Consider the following 19,960-nt stretch of genomic DNA (forward strand, 5'->3'; position numbering starts at 1 on the left):
CCAAGTATTAAATGGTAACTAAATCAAAGAAAAACTTAGGTTTTCATACACAGAAAAAATGCTGCTTATCTTTATAGTAACACAAAAATTGTGGTTAATACATGATAACATACACCCTCAATTTGTATCATTTGTAATTAGAAAAAAAGACTTTTCAGGAGAAGAAGAAACTTAGTTGTCTTTTCTGTGTCTACAATAAGATGTCATAAAAAGTTCAGAACAAAAGTCTATCTTGTCTAGCATCTCGTTCCCTACAGTGGCCATCCAAATGCTTCTGGGAATCCCACAAGAAGAGGAAGAAAGCAACTTTACTTTACTTCTGCACGCCAGGAACTAATATTCAGTAGGGCAACCAGCAATGTCACATTTGAGTTTCTTTACTCTTGGGTGATGACATTTGGAACTGGTGGCTCGTTAATTTTTAGTCAGTCCTAAAACTTTAGGGCTAATTGAAAAAATAGTCAGGCCAATAACATTAAGAACACCAAAAATAAAAGAACAGAAAACAGATTTTTAAAAGTATTCAGTGCTCAAATCCGTGCATCTTTATCCTCATTTTCTGTCAGAAAAAGGGACACCTGTAATCCGATACAGAGATTTCCTGGGAGGAAGACCAACTGAACTCTACAGGAATTTATTTTTGAATAGACATATATGGAACTGTGCTTATTATTTTACAAAATAAGCAGTCTTCAACAGCACTATGAGATGGGCAGTGTAACTTACCAAAAGAAATACTTTGCTATCAGGCTTAACTTTGTGTTTTTCCATATATTTTATGAGGCTACTATTGGCATACCTGAAAAACCCAACGGAAAAACATGTTTCAAAAGAGTAACACATTAATAAAAACATAGAAATGTATGTAGTAATTTACATTCCAAATAACACTTTCTGAGGTTTTTTTTTAATTTACTGAGACAAATGATGTACTCCAAGGCAGGTGGTGGTATTTTGTTCGTGTCTCGTGAATATCACTTTTCTTTATTCACATAAGTAAACACGGATATGGCAGTATGCTTTATTATGGGATGTGAGGTACTAGTATTTATTGGGTCTGGGATATGTTAAACAAATGCAGGGGTGACTGACTTGTCACAAAATTCCTACATTTATCAATCTGATTAAATGAGATCCTATTTTTAACTGAGGTTCAAGGAAGCTAAAAAGACCACAAAACAACATAAATAATACAAAATATAAACAGTAGCAAGTGATAGAATTGAAGCTTAAACCAGGATACAGAAAAAACATAAAAACAGAAGAATGAATATTGAAGGCTTGTCATCATACAGGCTCATACTACTCTGCCTAGAGTAACCACATGGAGTCCTTAGCCCCAGGCAGCGTGGCTACTAGTCAAGGATGAGGAAGTTGTAGTCCAACAACACGTAGAGAGCACAATTGTTGACTACCCTTGTACTAAGCAACGTGTTACATATAAATGAAGTCAATAAAAAGTTGGTCCAAATAATAATATTTTAGAAGCATAATTGCCATTAGTCAATGATACATAGCACTTACGTTGTTCTCCTAAAGTCCTTTTGAAGTGTAGGATATTCTGGCATCTTCCTAATGTCTTCCCAGTCTTTATCTTTGACAAGAAAAAGCAATTTGAAAACTTATTGAAGGATAAGAAGATATACTGTACACAAATTAATGCATTTTTACTCCCCGGTAATATAAGACTCTAATTTATTGGGAGTGGGCAGAAATCAAATAAAGGATTTTGCATGGGGCTCCTTCATAACATTAAATTACCTGCAGGAAATCCCATTACACTGAATATGCGATCAAGTTGATCATGATGAAAAGGATTGCTTGTTTTGATGTCTTCCTGACGACAGTGGAAGATAGGTTCTGAAGTCAATAGCTCAGCAAATATGCAGCCAATGGCCCATATATCTAGGAAAGAAGATCACATGTGCAATCTAGGTATGCTCATTTATTTTTTCACTGAAGTAAGATACTTCTAATGTTCATCACAAAATGATGTGATGAAATATATAGCAAATATGGATAAACAAAAATGGCATAGTTGTGATGCAACTAAATGAAACAAAATGCCCTGTAAATTCCACATGAATACAGTACATACTTTCATAATCAGATATTGTACAAAACTAATTCAAAGCAGAAAAACTATTATGTCTGATGACAAACAAAAGCTATTTTGTTGACGATCTAAAAAGACATTTGAACAAACTCAAGTAGGAATTTTCTGCAACATTTCAAACTTCTTCAACCAAATTATGAATGCCAGCAATGATTATCAACCCTCGTTTTGGAATTTCCCAAAGGAGGTTGTTTAGGGTGGGTTAGATGGGGAGGGTGCATATAATGATGAAGAATCAAACAAATTATTTGGCCCAAAGGTACTTTCATGACAGTCACATGAAGAAGTTTCTATTTATATAAAATTAGCCCAGGGCACTTCTGGTTGAAAGGAGACTGGTTGAGTTGTGCTGGGGAAGGGTGTAGAGGAGCTGAAACATACTGCTGCAATTGTCCCCCTGAAAGGCCAGCAGGAGTGTCAAAGATGACAAGGGAGCTTGTAGAATTGGAAGCTACAGTCACTGTCTAGAAAACTCACGTGCTGTGCATGAGAGTAACACTCTTACCCCTGTCGTATGTCCCACAGCAATGGGCATTCAGAAGTACACAGCATCAGAGCACAGAGGTGACATTTAGCTATCGTGACTAGGAGTTGTTCAAAGAACTATCCTCCATGAATTTGTTTAACCCTCATTAAAACATACTCGTACTTGCACACTGTGAGCGATCCTTATTGAACCCAGTGGGACTTTCCTGGGTTAACAGGTATAGGATTCCACTCTTAGCCAGGGGCAATCAGCTGCTGCCAGCACCATTTTCTAGCAGTCATTTAAATAAAACTATGTTGTGTGAAGACTTTCCTTTATTTGTCCCAAATCTATAGTATTCAGAGAGAGGGAGAGAAATTCTCTTGTACTGCTTCAGCCTCACTATTCCTAGCTTTATTAATGCATCTGCCATCGCCACCCCTCCTGCCCAAATCCCTCAGGAGAGACACAATATCATCATGTAGTGTTCCCCACATTCAAGGGCTTTTGGGGGGGGGTAGCAGCTACTAGCCAGTGACTGCCAGAAAAAGCTTCAGAAATTAGCACTCAATCCTTTCCCCTCCCCCCAATCTTCTGGAGGTGTTTGGTTTTCCCATCCAAAATTTCAACTCCAGATTTTTCATGAGGACTTTCAGGTGAGCACTAAATTATTTTTGAGCTTTCTTTGAACTTTAATAGGAGCATTTATACAAAAAAATATAGCAACTAACTAATCATGGCTTGCACTAGTTAAGCATTAAGATAATAAAGCAGGGTTATTTGCTTTAAGTTTAATCATAAATTTAGAATGAAAACACTGCCATTTGGAGGAGCACTTAACATAGCAAGAGAGCTGACAGAGTTACAAAATCAATTCTTGGGAGCATGCTTTCAGTATTCTTGCCTGAAACATACGCAAAGATAAAGGACACATATATTGTTTTACAGATACTGAAATTACTTCTCATGTTAAATTATTCTAGAATTTTACCAGGTACACAGTCACTATTCAACATAAATAAAACTCAGTGCACTGGGGAAGGAAATTTGTCCACACTCATGATACTACAATGAAATTCGCTTTTACCACAGTGGTTATTAAGGTCTCTCAGTTATATACTTTGGGCATAATCCACCTAGAGTTAGTCACTGCCAAGTTCTTTTGTTTTCAACAGGAGAGCTAAGCACATGCTTTGATCTGTTCCACCAAAAACAAATTTGACTTGGGAACATTTAAATTTTGGCTGCATGGTACACTTAGTTTTTTAAGAGCATGCCATTTTGGTCTCAGGCTTCATGCACCATATTGCAAAATCACTCCATTGGCTGTTAACAGCAATATATATTCTGTACATCTGTTATACAATTCTACATATTAAAAAACTGAGTCCTCAGTTTAAAAAGCACTATGAATATTAAGGAAAAGCTAGAACCACTCTTCAAATATATGAAGGGCTCATCCCTACTGAAGTTCAATATGGATTTGACTCTGCTTGTGTCTCTTGCGGTGTCCTCACATCCACAGATAATACAATAGGAGAAGAAAATCAGATACAAAACTGCATGTTATGCGACTGGGTGCACTGAAGTGCAGCGTATGGGCAGGATTTTGCACAGGTGTGGTGGTGCTTCACTGGGTGCCATCTATCACTACCACCCTTACTTCCACCTTGCTTCTATCAGCCTTGGCCTTTTCCACTGGTTGTTGCTGAAGGCACATTTGAAGTATTCTTATTTTTGAATCAGCTCTTTTGTGCACAGATCTAGATTAAAAATATTGTCCTTGGAAGGAGAAGGGGAGGGGGAAAGTGTGGGTGATTCCAAATCCTTGCCTGAGTTTGAGCAACACACCTATTTCTTTAACAAGCTGATATCCTCTCCAACTAAGGATATGCTCCAGGAGTGGGAAGAGGTGGGCTCTGGGAAAGCATGATTCAGTCAATAAGAATGCAGAAAGATGGGTTTATGATGGATGAGTTGACTGCATGGTGAGATAGTATAGTGAGCACTCACAATGCACGTTGGCCCCAGTGAAGTCGGAAAATGTAGGCATGAAATCCTGGAGGCAAATTAAGTTGCTGGGTAGGATGCTGAAATCCAGGACCCCCAACACAACATTCTCAGAAATGCTACTGTTCTATGTGCAGGTGGTGTCGGAAGAAAAAGTTCAGATGTGTACCAGAAAATGTTTTGGAGAAAGCCCCACCTTTATAAATTTCAAAAGGATAGACTCCACTTGAGAAACATGGTTTGGATGACAGCCAATAATCAAAGTCAATCCTGACAGGACAAAGGTTCCATAAGTAGGTGGTTCGTCTCTTCTAAGAAATGTTGTTGTACTCCCCTTAAAAGGATAAAACACCGAGTCTGGGCGTGATCCTGGCTCTAGCTTTGCCAGTGGAAGCTCAGATAGTGGCAAGGAATGCCTTTCATCTGCTTAGGCTGCTGTGCCAGGCTCAGCCTTTAGCTATCCATCCTTGAGAAACATCTAGGATGGTCTACCATAATGCGTGGCACGTTGGACTGCCTTTGAAGACTGTTTGGCAATTCCAGTCAGTTGAAAATGCAGCTGCCAGGATGTTGATCAGGACTGGTTGTTGGGAACATATCTCACCAGTTATTGCAATAAGTTCGCTGTCTTCCAGGCTGTTCCCAAGTACAAATCAAAGTGCCGGTGACTACCTTTCAAGCTTTGTATGGCTTACAACCCAGGCACCTGAAGGAATGCCTGCTCTCATAAGCAAGTTGCCCATACATGGAGGCTACTTCCATTCTTTAGAAGAGGCTGTCCTCTAGGTGCCCTGCCAGGTAATGCATGTGGCCACCAGAGAGCCTTTTCGGTGATGTGGTTCAGTGTCTTGAACTCGCTCCCAGATAGGCTTGTCTGGCATCAGTATTGTTATTCTTCTGGCGCCAAGCAAATGTGCTTTCGTTCTCCCAGGCTTTTAAATGTATTTTAATACATTTTCTGCTTTAACATGTTTGCTGTACTTTAATTATCTTGATTTTGTAAGCCATCCTAGAAGTTCCGCTGAAGGGCATATAGGTATGTATGGGTCTACCTATCTAGCCACACACGCATAATGAACAGTTATAGATGACACATTCCCTGCAGATATATTGGTTGTCCTTTCCCTACATGCTGAACTTCAAAAGGAGTGCTTATAAATCTACAAGCTATTACTAAATAAGGCAAGTCCTCTTATGAGGGTTGTGCAATTTAGATTCAAATGGTATTTAATATAAATATATTTCAAGCTGTAGCGTGAGATTTGAATCACACCACAGAAAGAATGTGCATGTAATAAGCACTGTAGCTGCAAAGCATTATACGATTAACTCATTAACTTTTTTTTGTAAAGTGTGCATAATGCTAGAGGCAAGTCTGGACTCAAGAGGTACATAAACAATTATAGTTATTATGTCTGCTGCTTGTCCTCCTTGCCATGAACCTTCATATGACTATCCTGGTATATTTATCTGTCTGATCGTGTCTTATCATGGCCTTCAATAACACATCTTGGAACACAGTTGTACCACAGCTTCTCTGACTTTCTCAATTTATCACACTTATCCTTGGGCATTTTTCTCTGGATGTGTCACATGCTACAGGGATTTCACATTTTCTGCACAACCAAACTGCTGTATTTAACATCTAGGAAAATGCAGTATATCTCCCATAGTGCCCCCAGCTTTGGTTGTGGCCACATGTATGTGCTTTGTGGGTTTAGTTTGAGATCATCACAAACCTTCCTTCCTCTTTATCCACTTTCCCCTATTGCATGAAGCACTTAACACACACACACACACACACACACACACACACACACACGTAGTTTTGGAGGTTGTGAACTGCCCTGCTCCTAATGAAACCATAGCACTTTATATAACAGTACGACCAACCACCCAACTGCTTAGCCATCATTTAGATAGGCTAGGTCCCACTATTTAAGGTGTTTGTGTGTATTTTCCACTATTGCTTCATCCTGTACTCCTGGTACAGTGCATTATGCAGAACACCTAGACAAGCAACTTTCAAAAGCCATTGCATACAGTAGAAGGTGCATCTCAAGACACTGCATTGGTCTGAAAGTGACCAAAAGAAACAATATGCCCATTATATTCCATAATACAATGGTACAGACAAAATAATGTGCCATTGTAACTACAGAGCATGTATATGTATGGATATGTGTGGAATGGGTGAAGCACAGTCAGTGAACAGTTCAGCTGATCATATGAACCCTCAGTAACAAACTCAAATACCAAATTGATCAGTGAAAATATTGCCATTTAATAAACTGACTAGCTTGTTTAGAATCCTGTACAGGTATTTCTCTTAGCCCTGATGTGATCTTGTCAATTTTTTTAAAAAAAGGGATGGCCAACTTGTGGCCCTCCAGATGTAAGTGGAGTACACCCTCTTATTTTCTTCCCCTGTATCTTCACATTTCTAGATAGCAGTATGAAAGCATAAAATCCAAGGACATGACATTTGAAGGCAGAACATCTGGGATATTAAAGACTGCCAAAATGCAGAAGCTAAAAATGGAAAGGTACGTGCTAGTGATGTAATTGATGCAGATAATGGTACTGGAGGAATGTCAGGCAGCTCACTCAATGGGATAACAGTGATTGAAAATACAAGATTAATACTAAGTGGCCATTAGAGACACCTCACTTTCTAAATCTGCATCAGCACTAACACAAAGTTCTTAGACTGTTAAACTACTGGAGGCACCACTCTCAGATGTTTCAGCGATTAGCTCAGAGGATGGGTGAATGAGAACATGCTGCCATTTCCCCTGTAATTATGGAAGGCCTTTTGATAGAGATGGCTTGAAGCATAGAATCTTTGGCACCAAAGATCCTTGGAAGAGACCAGAAAAAGACTGGCAGCTGGATACATCCCATTATAAAGTAAGGGTGGGTGGCCCAGCACAAACACATTCATGCAGAAAACACCCTCGGCCTATTGTGCACGCAGTTTACATGTTCACTGACGGAACCATGTCTTGTTTCTGAAACGTTCTTGCACCAGAAATTTCCTAGAAGTGACATATTCTGGAGCCCTAGATTGCAAAACCTAATATCTGTACATCTGGAGACTAAAAAGGTAAGTCTAGCCACCCGCTTACCAATGGCCTTTGTGTAGTGCCTTGCACCAAGTAACAATTCTGGGGCTCTGTACCAGAACGTCACCACAACTGGATCCAGATCTGCAAGTGGCTTAAGAGGTGAGTTGAATAACCGTGCAAAGCCCATATCAGCTGAAAAACAAAACAGTATTTTTATTATTTATTATTTATTATTTATTATTATTATTATTATTATTATTTATTATATATTTTTATTATTATTATTATTATTATTATTATTATTATTATTATACGCTTCGAAAGCAAGCTGCAGTGCACCGTACAATTAATATGGGGGGAACTAGACAATGCCTGTGCCTGCTGAACCTCAGAGGGGAGTGGCAGAATAAAACATTACAGAATAAAGTCAAATATAAAGTATACTTTCAAAGCAACATAATTAACAGAAACGACAAAATTATCTTAAAGATTTCAAAATAAAACATTACAAAGGAAGTCAGCTACAGAACACACATTTAATGCAGTATATAAAATGCACATTTAAAACAGCATAATTAGCAATAAAATAAAACATTATCATGAGTATAAACATTGCTGCTGTTGCTGCCAATCCTGCCAATTGTGATTCATGGCGGATAGCGGCTGTGGAAGCTCAGGTTTGATGACGTGAGTCTGCACTAAGTGACAGTCAAGACGGTCTCTGGCCTCTTCAGCAGCCTCAGCTTTTGTAGCTGGAGTCAGTCAGGGCCAGGGGGGAAAAGGCCTCCAACTCAGGGAGCAGGTCTTCCAGGATTCATAGCCATGATAATCTTTGGCCCTTCAGCAGTCATTACATTACAACCTTAATCAAAGCAGTTGCAACAATTTGCATTAGAAATGTGATGAATACTTACCAATTTTAACTCTTCCTCTTTCAGGACCTTCTCCCATTACCAGAATATTTGCTGGTTTCTGGAAAAAAGGTAAAATATTCTGCTGAATAGCTGTTAAATCCACATGAAATTAAGTCTTCTATGTACTTTAGAAGTTTAAAGTACTCAGATCCTGATCACTTTTCCTCTTTGAAATACCATTTTAAATTGTATGCAAGCAAATAGTTCATGAACTATTTTAAATTACTCTGTTTTACATTATGCAAAACAGAGTTTCAAATAATCCCAATACTGGCCTGTTGCTGCAACGGCCTGTCTTTCCCTGCTGCAGTTGCCCATGGGCCATGGCTGTAAACCAGGAAGGTGGGGAAGCAACTGGAGCAGTTCCAACTTTTGCACCACATTTGCTATTTGGAACTAATAAGACGGAACATCAACAACACAGTTAAATCTGCTGTTTAGACTAGAGATAATTGCAACTCCCATTAATTTTGAAGGTGTCAAGCAAATATCCTGAACACAATGAAATAAAACTGCATAAAATAGAATTGTGAAATCTGTCAATGCACACTATGAGGTAGGTTTTGGTTCAATAGCAATCTAAGATGACGTAGTAAGAAAATGAATTGAGCACAACAGCATAAGCTATATCTGTGAAACAGCTATGAAGCTTGCAGGTCTGTTTCTGAGTACAACCATCAGTGAAAACCACCTTATGTCCCTCTCTATCTCCCAGCTTTTCCTTATCCTATTTTACCAAATTATGCAAGTGACAATTTAAGCTCTTCCCTCCTTCTCTTGTTATTCCACTAAGTTTGGCAGATCCTCCTAATGCACCTTCTACATTTTCCTTCCTTCCTTCCAATAAACCAACCAACATTTCACTATGAATACTGGACAGATGTTTACAGAACATCATTTGAGAAGCACTATACATAAACTTTATATTGTTAGTAGAGTTTGAAAACAGGTCCTCCAGCACTAGGTGGAAAGTCTTGGGCAATTTTGAATCTCATTTGAATCTACTTAGAAACATAGAATCATAATTGCTTTGATGAAGACACCTTTGGAGATTGATCGATTTGTTCCTTATGGTTTTTTCCCCTCCAGAAGAATTCAAGAAACTTTACTTACATGTGAAGTTGAAGTAAATACATTAGACCATTTTATGGTGTTGAGTATTTTAAGGAATTAGTACAGAAGAATCATATTAGCAAATGAAAGAGTGTGTTTGCGCATCCACCTGAATACATGTAGACTAAAACTGGGTAGGGAGCAAGGGTGTACAAGGAAAGTCTGCAGGGTATTTTTACTTGTATTTGCTTGAACATGAGTAGAACAACATGCACAGTCAGGGACTGAGTGGGCGGAATGACTCAAATCAGATGCTGGGAGTGGGGCTTGCATGCATGCTCCTGTACACGAATTCATTTTTCACGTGTCCAGGCATTTGCCTGGTCTAAATATATGCATGTATAAGAAGACTAAAAAGCTTATGTAGGCGTATGTATGACTGAAGTAAGAAAGTATGTAGTTGTTGTTATTCATAAGAAAATGCAGCAAACATTATAAGCCAAAGACAGCATTAAGTTCTCCAACACTAACGTCAGAAAAGATGCATGCGTTCAGCAAATCCAAGGACACCTCAAGGGCATGGCTCCACTTTGGACACTGCCATTCATTCCAATGAAAACATGAGAATAATTCATGGTTCAAAATTACCTATCAGACCTCTTAAAATAGTATATATGCTTCCTAATTACGTCAACACCTCTGGGCCAGTTAACACCTAGTTTAAAGATCTTATACTTTTAAAACTCAGCTTACAGTGAACAGAAGATGCCAGCTGTTAAAGAAAATGATAGTACTGATCAGCCCATGTTTAGTTGCTATAGAAACAAAAGGTTAGATTTGGAATCTCATGTTTAAATTATCAGCAATAAAAACTGAACAAACAGATCCCTGCTGAGTGTGAACTATGGGGTCTGACTGTGTAGTAAAGGTGTAAATGTAGAATGTACAAGGTCAACAATAATAAACTGGAACCATCTGCTGCAGAAGTAGCATAGATGTTATAATTTAAGGCAAATTCCTTTGAGCAGTAAATAAGTAAATGATCATGTTTTCTTTCCTCCGGCTAGTGGGTGTAATGCAACGAATTCATCTCTGAGAGGCAACACAAAGAGCAAGAGCCAAAAGTGCTCAGACAAACTATCATGTTCTTGAAGAATAAAAATAATTCAACATCAAACAGAAATCAAATTGTAAGAACATTGGAGCTGCTTTAATGTATGCAGGGGCAATCAATTCTTTAGTATGAAGGCCAGAAAGGAGCCAGCAAAAACCAAACATAAGTAAAACTGTCTGCAGCTTTGAATAAGAGGAACACAACTGATTAAATGATAAGGGAAACAATGGCCAACAGAATGCTAGCATTTAGTAGCCTTTACTGTTCCTGAGCTTATCTAGGATATAATTCTTTAGAGATACGACCTTCCCATGAGAAAAATGTTATCCTCTGGGTACTGCTGGTTTTTGTTTTTGTTTTTTTAAATCATTCACATGCAAACAAAAGCAGTTAACTATTGGAGCGTGCCACTATATCAAAACAATCTGTAGAAAATGATTCATGAGCACTTGGCTTACTAAGCCATTAATTCAAGAGAGGATCAAAATTGTTAGCATGCTTCCACAAGAAAAAGTGAAATTTGGCACACCCATTATCCAAAACATCCTGATTACCAGGGGTAGGGTGAAAATAGGATATTTTACACATTGAAAGTTCAAATGTTCCCTGCTGCACGTATTGTGTAGCTGTGGGTAATGGGCAACTATAGCTGTCCCTTTACATCAGGAGAGTGTAATAACAATTAAACTTTAAAAAGCCTCTCAAATAATGTGAACTTGGCTCACCTCACCTTACCACCCCAAAGTGTGCATATATGAAGCATACCTAAAATGGCCTTGCCTTTTTCCAAGATGGCAGCATCACTATTTTGTACAAGTTCCAGTATCTTTACTATGCTCAAGAATTCCCTACTGCCCAACTATAGAGTGCATTGTCTAGAGCAGGGATGAGCCTCTAGCTCTCCAGATGTTGTTGAACTCCAAGTCCAATCTGCCTCAACCAACATGACCAACCCTCAGAGATGGTGTGAGTTGCTATCGAGTAACAACTGGAAAGCCACAATTTCCCCAGCCCTGGCACCTTTGTAAAGCTCTTAGTATGACTGCTGCTAGGGGACTTGGTGAGGTAGCCAAGGACTGCAATGTGACCTGTAGGCGGCCATGAGTTGCCCATGCCCACCTCTCATCTAGCTAGTAGCTTGCCCAGTGTCTCTCATTGACTATTGAAATAAAAAAAATTAAGGTCTTAGATATATAAAAGATAAATGTTCGTAACTGCATATATAAACCATATGTCTGAAACCCCACAGAAAAAGTCCTGAAACCATTTTGTCCCTCCCAAATTGACCTCAAATATTTCTCTGCAAGGTTGAAGGAAAATGGAAAAGCCTCCTCATTGTCTTTTCATTCACAAATTCTGTCTTAAGGGTATGTCTGTGTATGAATAGGGTGATTCTGTGACCTGGCTCGGGAACTAAGTATTTATCATTACAAAAGACTGGCCAGGCTCCCCTGGGTATCCAGTCAAGCAACCATTAACAGGTAACCTGCCAGACAGGAGATAAACAACGCACTCAGATTTCTGTTGATGCAGGTATGATGTATCTGGGGGGTGGTCTTAAGCTACACCCCTTTCTGCAATGTAGGTATGATGCATCTGGGGGGTGGTCTTGAGCTACACCCCTTCTGTGATGTATGTATGAAGTTTCTGGGGGTGGTCTTGGACTCCAGGGCGGGCAATTTAAAATGTGTATATAGGGGCAGGCACACCTTTGTTCTGGGTCCTCCTCCTTTCCTGCGTGTGAGGGGAGCACCCTGTTGCAACAGTTCAATAAAGATCAGGCTTACGAGCTGCTTTGCTTCTCAATATTCTCTGGTTGGCCTCTGTTATTTTCTCCGAACGATGGAGAACCTACAAAGGGCTCTATAAGGGATCTTGTGTCCCCCATAAGGGAATAAGGGCAGATTTTTGTTTATTACAGAATGGAAGTCACTTTTTGAAGTCAGGTGCACAAACTGAATTTAAACAGCAAATTATGTATCTGTAGAACCTTCACTCCCAAATGCCATGTGGTGTTTAATGGCTAATTTTAATAAGCAAAGTAATAGGACATTGTGCTTCTTCTATTACTGATTGTGGGAGAGCCTAGCAATTTAAAAATGTGCACTTTTTAATCATTAAAATATAATAAAAAGGAATGAGTAAACATGATACACTGGATTTCAAGATGTTTATCCTGCCATGCTCGCCTTGTGAATAATGTAGTGATGTGTCTGTGTATTTTACTAAAATTGAAACCAGTGGTCAATGTTACATGACCCTAGTTGAAACTTCATACAAATCACACCATTGAGGTAACACTACTGGAACAAAAGCAAAGTTGCAGTTAAGTGTAGACTAAAATATAGGGAAATTGTTTCACAGTTTAGTTTTTAAAAGAAGTACAGTATAACCTGATATGATCAACAGAGATGGTATTGCCCACACAAAGATTCAGATACCTGAACTTTCAAAAATGGATGTCCCATCCCAATTAATATTTTATAATGATAGCAGCAGATTTGGGGACAGCTCTTCTGCATACTCTAAGTGGAATATTAAATTCTTTTATAAACGGGTTAAAAGGGATTGAGTACTGAAAAGGAATCAGAGCTACTGAAATAAAGAATTACTACTATCAAACAAGATCTGTGCTAAAGCGGCAGAATTAATGTTTTGCACTTTCCTACTGTCAATGTCTGCTAGTACATATTAACTTTTGAGAACTGAACTTTCAGTTGGGCTCAGTTTGCTCTAGACCATTGAACAAATAACAGTATTTACATAATCTGAGTAGCAACAGGTATGGGTGACCTGGCTAGGGTAGTGTTCTATACTGAAAACATTTTGACTGTTAACTTTGGCATAGTAACTTGCATATGATTCAAAAGCATGAGAGAAAAGAATGGTGGCCATGATCTTTGACATGTATTGTCCATGGAAGCTAATTGGCACTGTCCATTCTCTGGGTTGTCAGCTGGACCGCTCTGGATCTAGATGGAAAATTAACCTCAGATAACAACAAGGCCTTGTGCAGTAGATGGTTCCAAAGTTACTCTGCACTGAGTGCCAACAATACAAAAACCAGAACCTAAAGGCTGAGAAAAGACACTCAGACAGGAAAGGAAGACTGTGCTTGGCGTGGTGTCTAGGTTCACTTTCAGGTGATGGAATGTATTGTACTGGAGTGATTGTTTTCTGTTGATGGGTAGGCAGCCTACCATGCAATGAATATCACTGAATTCCAGAACATAGCTGCATTTTAAGTGATATTTTTTTAAATGGAAGATCTGATCACTGATCTCTAACATCTGTTTAATTCGGCTCTTTCTTGAAGGCAGGTGATCCAACAAGAAGGGGAAATACAAAAGGGATAAATGGTTGGGGAATTCTCTAACCATCTAGCCCTTTTAATTTATTTGAGTCAGTACAGTGCTTTGTGACTCCACAAATCCTTCCCGCAAAGCTCTAACTGGTGATAATATTCACTTTTTGGTGCTGCTTAGCTGTCATTGCTACTCCAGTCTGCTGCTGCCTCTGTGTCTTCGGAGACGTTTAAGGTTCTTTCTCCTTCGGAAAATGATATGAGCCAATCAGTTTCACAAAGTGAATATGGTGATGAGACAGTGTGCTAAGTTTTCCCACCTGTGGCAGATTTACATCGGTAATATAGTGATGGAGAAGGGTAACCCCCCCCATACTGTGGTCCCATTCTAATGGGAGTGGGGAGCTCTGGTAATGAAACCAGAGATCCAATCATGAATCTCGCTAAGTTTGGCCCTTAGAGGCTTGAAATGTATAATTCCACATTTATAATGCATGCTGATACTTTTTAGGTATTCTGATGAGTGTATTTAATAGAAGTAATAAATAACCCGGAGAAGTACTCTGTCCTACACAACACTCTTGATATGCTGAGAATGCATGCATGCATGCATTTTCTAACTTATAACAACTTTCAAATATATGTGATGGTTAAAGTACATGCATGTAACTGCCCATCTGACTGAACTTAGTGGCTTTAGGCTAAATGAAACATATTTGAATCTTCAAGTGAAATAGAATGTTTGAAGGGTGGGCAGGAAGGAGAAGGGCAAGAATGTGACATGACTATTTACAGACAGAGGTTAATTTGTTTTAGTCTTTTTTGCGGTTGAGTTGGGAATACCTCAAGAACAAGTGGTAAAGAACAAAAAAACAGATTCCCCCCCCCCAAAAAAATACGTTGTAGCGATTGTTCTGTAAAAAAGAAAGTAACTGAAAAAGAAGCTAATTTTAAATCAAGGATTCTGTGAATTCCAGACTTTTTACAATAGTACCACTATATTATACAAATAAGAGTGATATTTTTTCACCATCTGTGCATGCTGTTTTGAATAGCAAATTGTTAAGACACAATCAGCAGCACTATTTAAGAGCAGCACTCTAAAAATGCCTATTATAAATATTCCCTGAAGGACTTATTATATCTAGATGATACAAACAATGTCCATAAAATGTCGACAAACTAAATATCAACATGGTACCAAGGACAAAGCCAAGAGATTAACATAGTTTTCCTTGTCTTCTTTACGGATACAATATTTTGCCACAGGACCGAAGGAGAAACAACCCACAGTATTTGCTGGGGTGGAATGAACACAAGGAAGCAAACCAAAAATGAGCCCCACTGAGCTGCACCCATGAAACATTTTAAATGAATGTTTCTGATGGCAAGTTAATATGCAGCACTCTAACAAAAGTTGTTTTGAGCTAGACAGTTTTATAACAAACTTTACTTCCTTTTCACTTGCCTCAGATTTTTCGTTTTCTGCACCAGGGGACTGGAGTCAAGGGATAAAGCCAAGTCAGGACCAAACGAAGAGGCAAGGCTGAAGAGCAAGCTATAAATCAGGACCAGAGGAGGACAAAAGGAGACAGGAATGCACCAAAGCTCATCAAGACTCTATTGCTCAGGCAAGGCTCAACTGGAACAGAAAGACGACTTCTACTCCTTCCTGTCCAGGAAGATCCAATGGCCAGCTTTGGAAGGAAGAGTCTGACCAAGTTGGGAGTTGCCAACCTGGTGCCCATAAGCAGCACAGTAACTGCGAAGACCTTTATTGGTGCCCCACCTCCCCACGGAGCTCTTCCATCCGGTAAAAGGGGAATTGGACATTTCAGGGCGTATTGGTTTCCCGTGTACACCAACGGCCCTGGGAGGGGGCTGGTGTGGGGGTAATAATTTGTTATTATTTTTATCATAACCCTAATTTATTATTTATACCACATGGGTGAGCTACATACAGATTTCAGTATTCTCACTTTTAGTCCTGCGCACCATCTCACTCATCTGGGATCACCAGCAACAACTCGGTCCTGACATCTATACATCAAACATGTGCCTTCCCCAAAAATATGGTTCCAGGAAAACATGACTATGGGCTGGATTCAACAACCCAGTTCCATTAGTGGAAAACAGCACAAGAATTCCCACTAGCACAATGGGGCTTTACCTCCCCACCTCTCCCAAAACCATTCTGGAGGGTCAGTGAAAACTCCCAGAACAGTATGTGGTGGGTGGGAGGGAGGGAGATTGTTCTGTTGGGCAGGCAGAAATGCTTATGCTGACTGAATGCTCTCCATAGCAAAGAGTTTAATTCCACTCCACAATCTCTTCCCACACACTGTCAGCTTTTCTAGACTGCAAGTAATGTTCATCACCTATGGAAGCAAGCAGGTCACCATACATTCAACATGCTAACCACAACTCATGTCCCTATGTCCCTAATGATTGGATCCCGCACACTACAAGTATTCAACCACTACCAGAAAATGTATGCTCAGCATGAAATCATGTAGATGAAAGGTAGGTCTCTAAAGGTTTCCTATTGTGCCTTCTTACACAAAGATTCTCATTTTCTGTAACCGTCTCTCTGAGGACCAAGGAACATATTATGTTAAAAGCATGCTCAGATTTCTGTGCAAACCACCGAATCCCTAATCTGGACCGGGTCTGCAATGCAGGTAAAAAAGGGGGGATAACCTTTCACCTTCTTCTTCATGATCCCAAAGAAAACTGCACATGCATGCACCCACATCAGAAGGAAGCCTCTGTTGATGCCAGATCTGGGTGGGAAGGTGTTGCAACTGCTATTTAAAATGCACATACACAAATGCAAGTATGTTTTGCAAACAACTCTTGGATGATCTTTTCAAGTAACAGAATGCCATTCAATGGTCTGCTAGGCAATTCTCTAATCCAGCCCACTGGAAATATTTAGCATCACGTCCTTAAGGTTTGATACTCATCAGTTTCCAACTCCTGGGATCAGCAGCCTCAGAACACTGGCTCCTTTCTCCATGGAAGCAGAATTACTGTCATGGGCCCCTGAGGAAAGGCAGCCTTCCTGGTAACATTTGTTTCCTGTATGAGATGCACAACAGGATCTTATATTTGTTTTGTTTGCAGATCTATATCACCACTGAGTAGCTGAACTATGACTGGTTCTCACAATATTTCACAGTTGTCTGTTATTTGAAATTTTCAGCAGGGGTATTTTATTCTCTCTGTGAAAGACTCTCCTGTCAGTCAGGACTGGTATAACATGCTCCAGGCTCCCCTCTACTGTTCAGCTTCATGGATGTCCATGAATACTTTCATCAAACGCTTCCGCCAAAGGACAAGTGAAAGTTGAGCACTGTCTAAAAAAGCAGACAGACAAGGTAAACAGCTACCTTGTCAACGATCCAGGGGGCAGTCCACAATCCAGCATCAGTTACAGCCTGACTGATGATCTAGGTAACAAAATTTCTATAGATGGCAGTGAGATTAAGAAGACATTTAAGCACCTGAAGTTGAAAAAAATATTCCCAGGGGCTTACTCTAAGTGTGTGTGTGTGTGTGTGTGTGTGTGTGTGTGTGTGTGTTTTTGAGATGCTGTTAGTATGTTACACTTTTTGTATTTATCCTGTATTTAATAATACTGTAAGGTTTTGTTGTGCTGTATTTTTGGTCATATTTTTGGTCTGATGAAGATAATAAACAGGAGAAGAAGAAGGAATGCATGTCATGATGGCACTTGTCTCAAGGTGCCTGTGGATCCTGTTAGCCATGAATGCCAACAACTCAGGAGCAGCATGGCCAGAAAAGAACTGGCAAAATACATTCCATTTTCCATGACTGATTCCACATTCTCTGCATGGATTTAGAGAATCAAGATCAATAACGGCATGCAGGCACATACTGCGGTGAGACCCATGACAGTTCTGCACCAGATCTCCAAATAGAGCCACAGCACCCTAAGGCTGTTTCAATAAATTCAGAGCTCTCTTTGCCGCTACACATTCAAACTGCTTCCGTTTATATTTCAGGGGTCTCGCATTAGCTGAAGGGCTTAATTTTTCCAACTCCCATGAATACTACATTCCAAAGGCTGAAGAGAAGGATCCAGCTATCAAGAGGGAGGAGGGAAGAAATATTTTTTCCATTAGTGCTCACTGATGAAACTTCATCCAATCATTGACAGCATACCAAAGGATGGTCTCCCAGTATCCATAACAGTGCAATACAAAGTTGTTAATGTGTTCAGAGTTCAAATAATTTCATTATTTATTTATATACTGCTATATCATAAAACAACATCAAAGCAGTAGTATCTATATATATAATAAAAACACACACATAAAATTAAAATCAGACACCATCAACTAACTATTATGGAAATATGTGTTCTTAATTGCCTGCATAAACATGGCAGAATAGAGGAATTTTCAGCGGGTATTTAAAGGTTGAAACAGAAAGCACCCATTGAATCTCTAATGGCAGAGTATTAGAGATTGACTACAGAATCATTTAAATTACACCCACACTGGACACAAACAGCTTATGAAAACGTTTCTTTCACCTTTCAATAATTACGTACAAGCCCCTGAGAATAACTGTGCCTTAATGCATTTGAGTACTATTTATGTGTGCACATAAGAGAAGGTAATAGCAGCAGTGAAGTCAAATGGTGACTTCAGTATCTGCCCCCCCCCATACAGTCGTACCTTGGTTTTCGAACAGCTTAGTTCCCAAACATTTTGGCTCCTGAACGTCACAAACCTGGAAGTGACTGTTCCAGTTTGTGAACTATTTTTGGAAGCTTCCTGCAGGCAATCAGAAGCTGTGATTTGGTTTTCGAATGTTTGGGAAGTCGAATGGACTTCTGGAACGTATTCCGTTCGACTTCCAAGGTACGACTGTAAAAAGGAATGGCTGCACCCAAATACCGTATTTTTCGCCCCATAGGACGCACCTAGTTTTTTTTTGGGGGGGGGGGAATAAAGAAAAAATTTTTTATTTCCCCTCTTCAGCGTGCTCCAGGCTTCGGAATGCAGGCAGCTCTGCGCGCCGGGCTCCCTAGGGTTGTGCAGGGTTGCGCGAATCCTGGGAGCACAGGCAGCTCTGCACAACCGTTGGGAGCCCGGCACAAAGTCGCGCCAATCTCCCAAGGATTGCGCAGAGCTTCCTGAACCCTGGAGAGCGAGAGGGGTCGGTGCGCACCGACCCCTCTCGCTCTCCAGGCTTCAGCGAAAGCCTGCATTCGCCCCATAGGACGAAAAATACGGTAAGCAATTTTAGATTAATAAGATAAGAAAAAAGAAAGCCTCTCCACTTTTTTAAAAAAACCAACTTGCACTGTCCCCCCCCCCTTTTGGGAAGTTGGGAGAGGGGGATGCAATGTGACTTAATATTGCCACCTTGCGGAAGAGGTGGTTTCTTAGATAAATTTCTAAACAACTTTTCATATTATTCAGCCGTCATTTACACTCGTGACAGAATTATGAGGCCAGTGGTTTGTTCTCATGAAACAACAACTGTTTCTGGACGATCAATATCTCAGCTTAACAAGCCTCCTGCATGTGTGCATCTGCACACATCTGCTTTATCCCTGTTGTGCAAGCAGGGAAACAAGCTAAGAAGTGACAATTAACTCTAGCTTTCTATTGCATTGAAAAAGCAGAGGTCAATGGCTTCCAAACAAAGCAGGATATTAAAAACATGAATTAATATTTTGGTTTGTTTGGAAGCCATTAACTACAGTTACCTGATCTGAATATAATGAGAAGCTAGAGCTCATTGCAGCTTCATGGTTGTTTTCCTGCTCATGTGAAGGGAGGACAAAAATGGCTCTATGCATGTCCAGGAGGCGCTTTCATACATTGGCTTATTATGACAAGATACGATTGCACAAATGTGGCCATAGTCTCCTAAGG

The 19,960-nt window shown here is 39.7% G+C and overlaps 2 protein-coding genes across 7 annotated transcripts in view; both read right to left on the reverse strand.

Annotated features, from left to right (window-relative positions):
- LOC128410440 (uncharacterized) overlaps positions 1-19,960 on the reverse strand; it is a 150,559-nt gene that overhangs the window by 57,659 nt on the left and 72,940 nt on the right. The window lies entirely within an intron of this gene.
- CDK19 (cyclin dependent kinase 19) overlaps positions 1-19,960 on the reverse strand; it is a 73,920-nt gene that overhangs the window by 8,203 nt on the left and 45,757 nt on the right. For all 6 annotated transcript variants that reach the window (XM_053381676.1, XM_053381680.1, XM_053381677.1 and 3 more), the window contains 5 exons: positions 8,575-8,632; positions 7,721-7,852; positions 1,762-1,905; positions 1,525-1,594; positions 727-799 (listed from right to left, as the gene is read on the reverse strand). In XM_053381676.1, the coding sequence (XP_053237651.1) occupies positions 727-799; positions 1,525-1,594; positions 1,762-1,905; positions 7,721-7,852; positions 8,575-8,632 (477 nt within the window). The remainder of the gene's footprint in view (positions 1-726; positions 800-1,524; positions 1,595-1,761; positions 1,906-7,720; positions 7,853-8,574; positions 8,633-19,960) is intronic.

Source organism: Podarcis raffonei, chromosome 3, assembly GCF_027172205.1.
Source record: "Podarcis raffonei isolate rPodRaf1 chromosome 3, rPodRaf1.pri, whole genome shotgun sequence".
Classification (NCBI taxonomy): domain Eukaryota; kingdom Metazoa; phylum Chordata; class Lepidosauria; order Squamata; family Lacertidae; genus Podarcis; species Podarcis raffonei.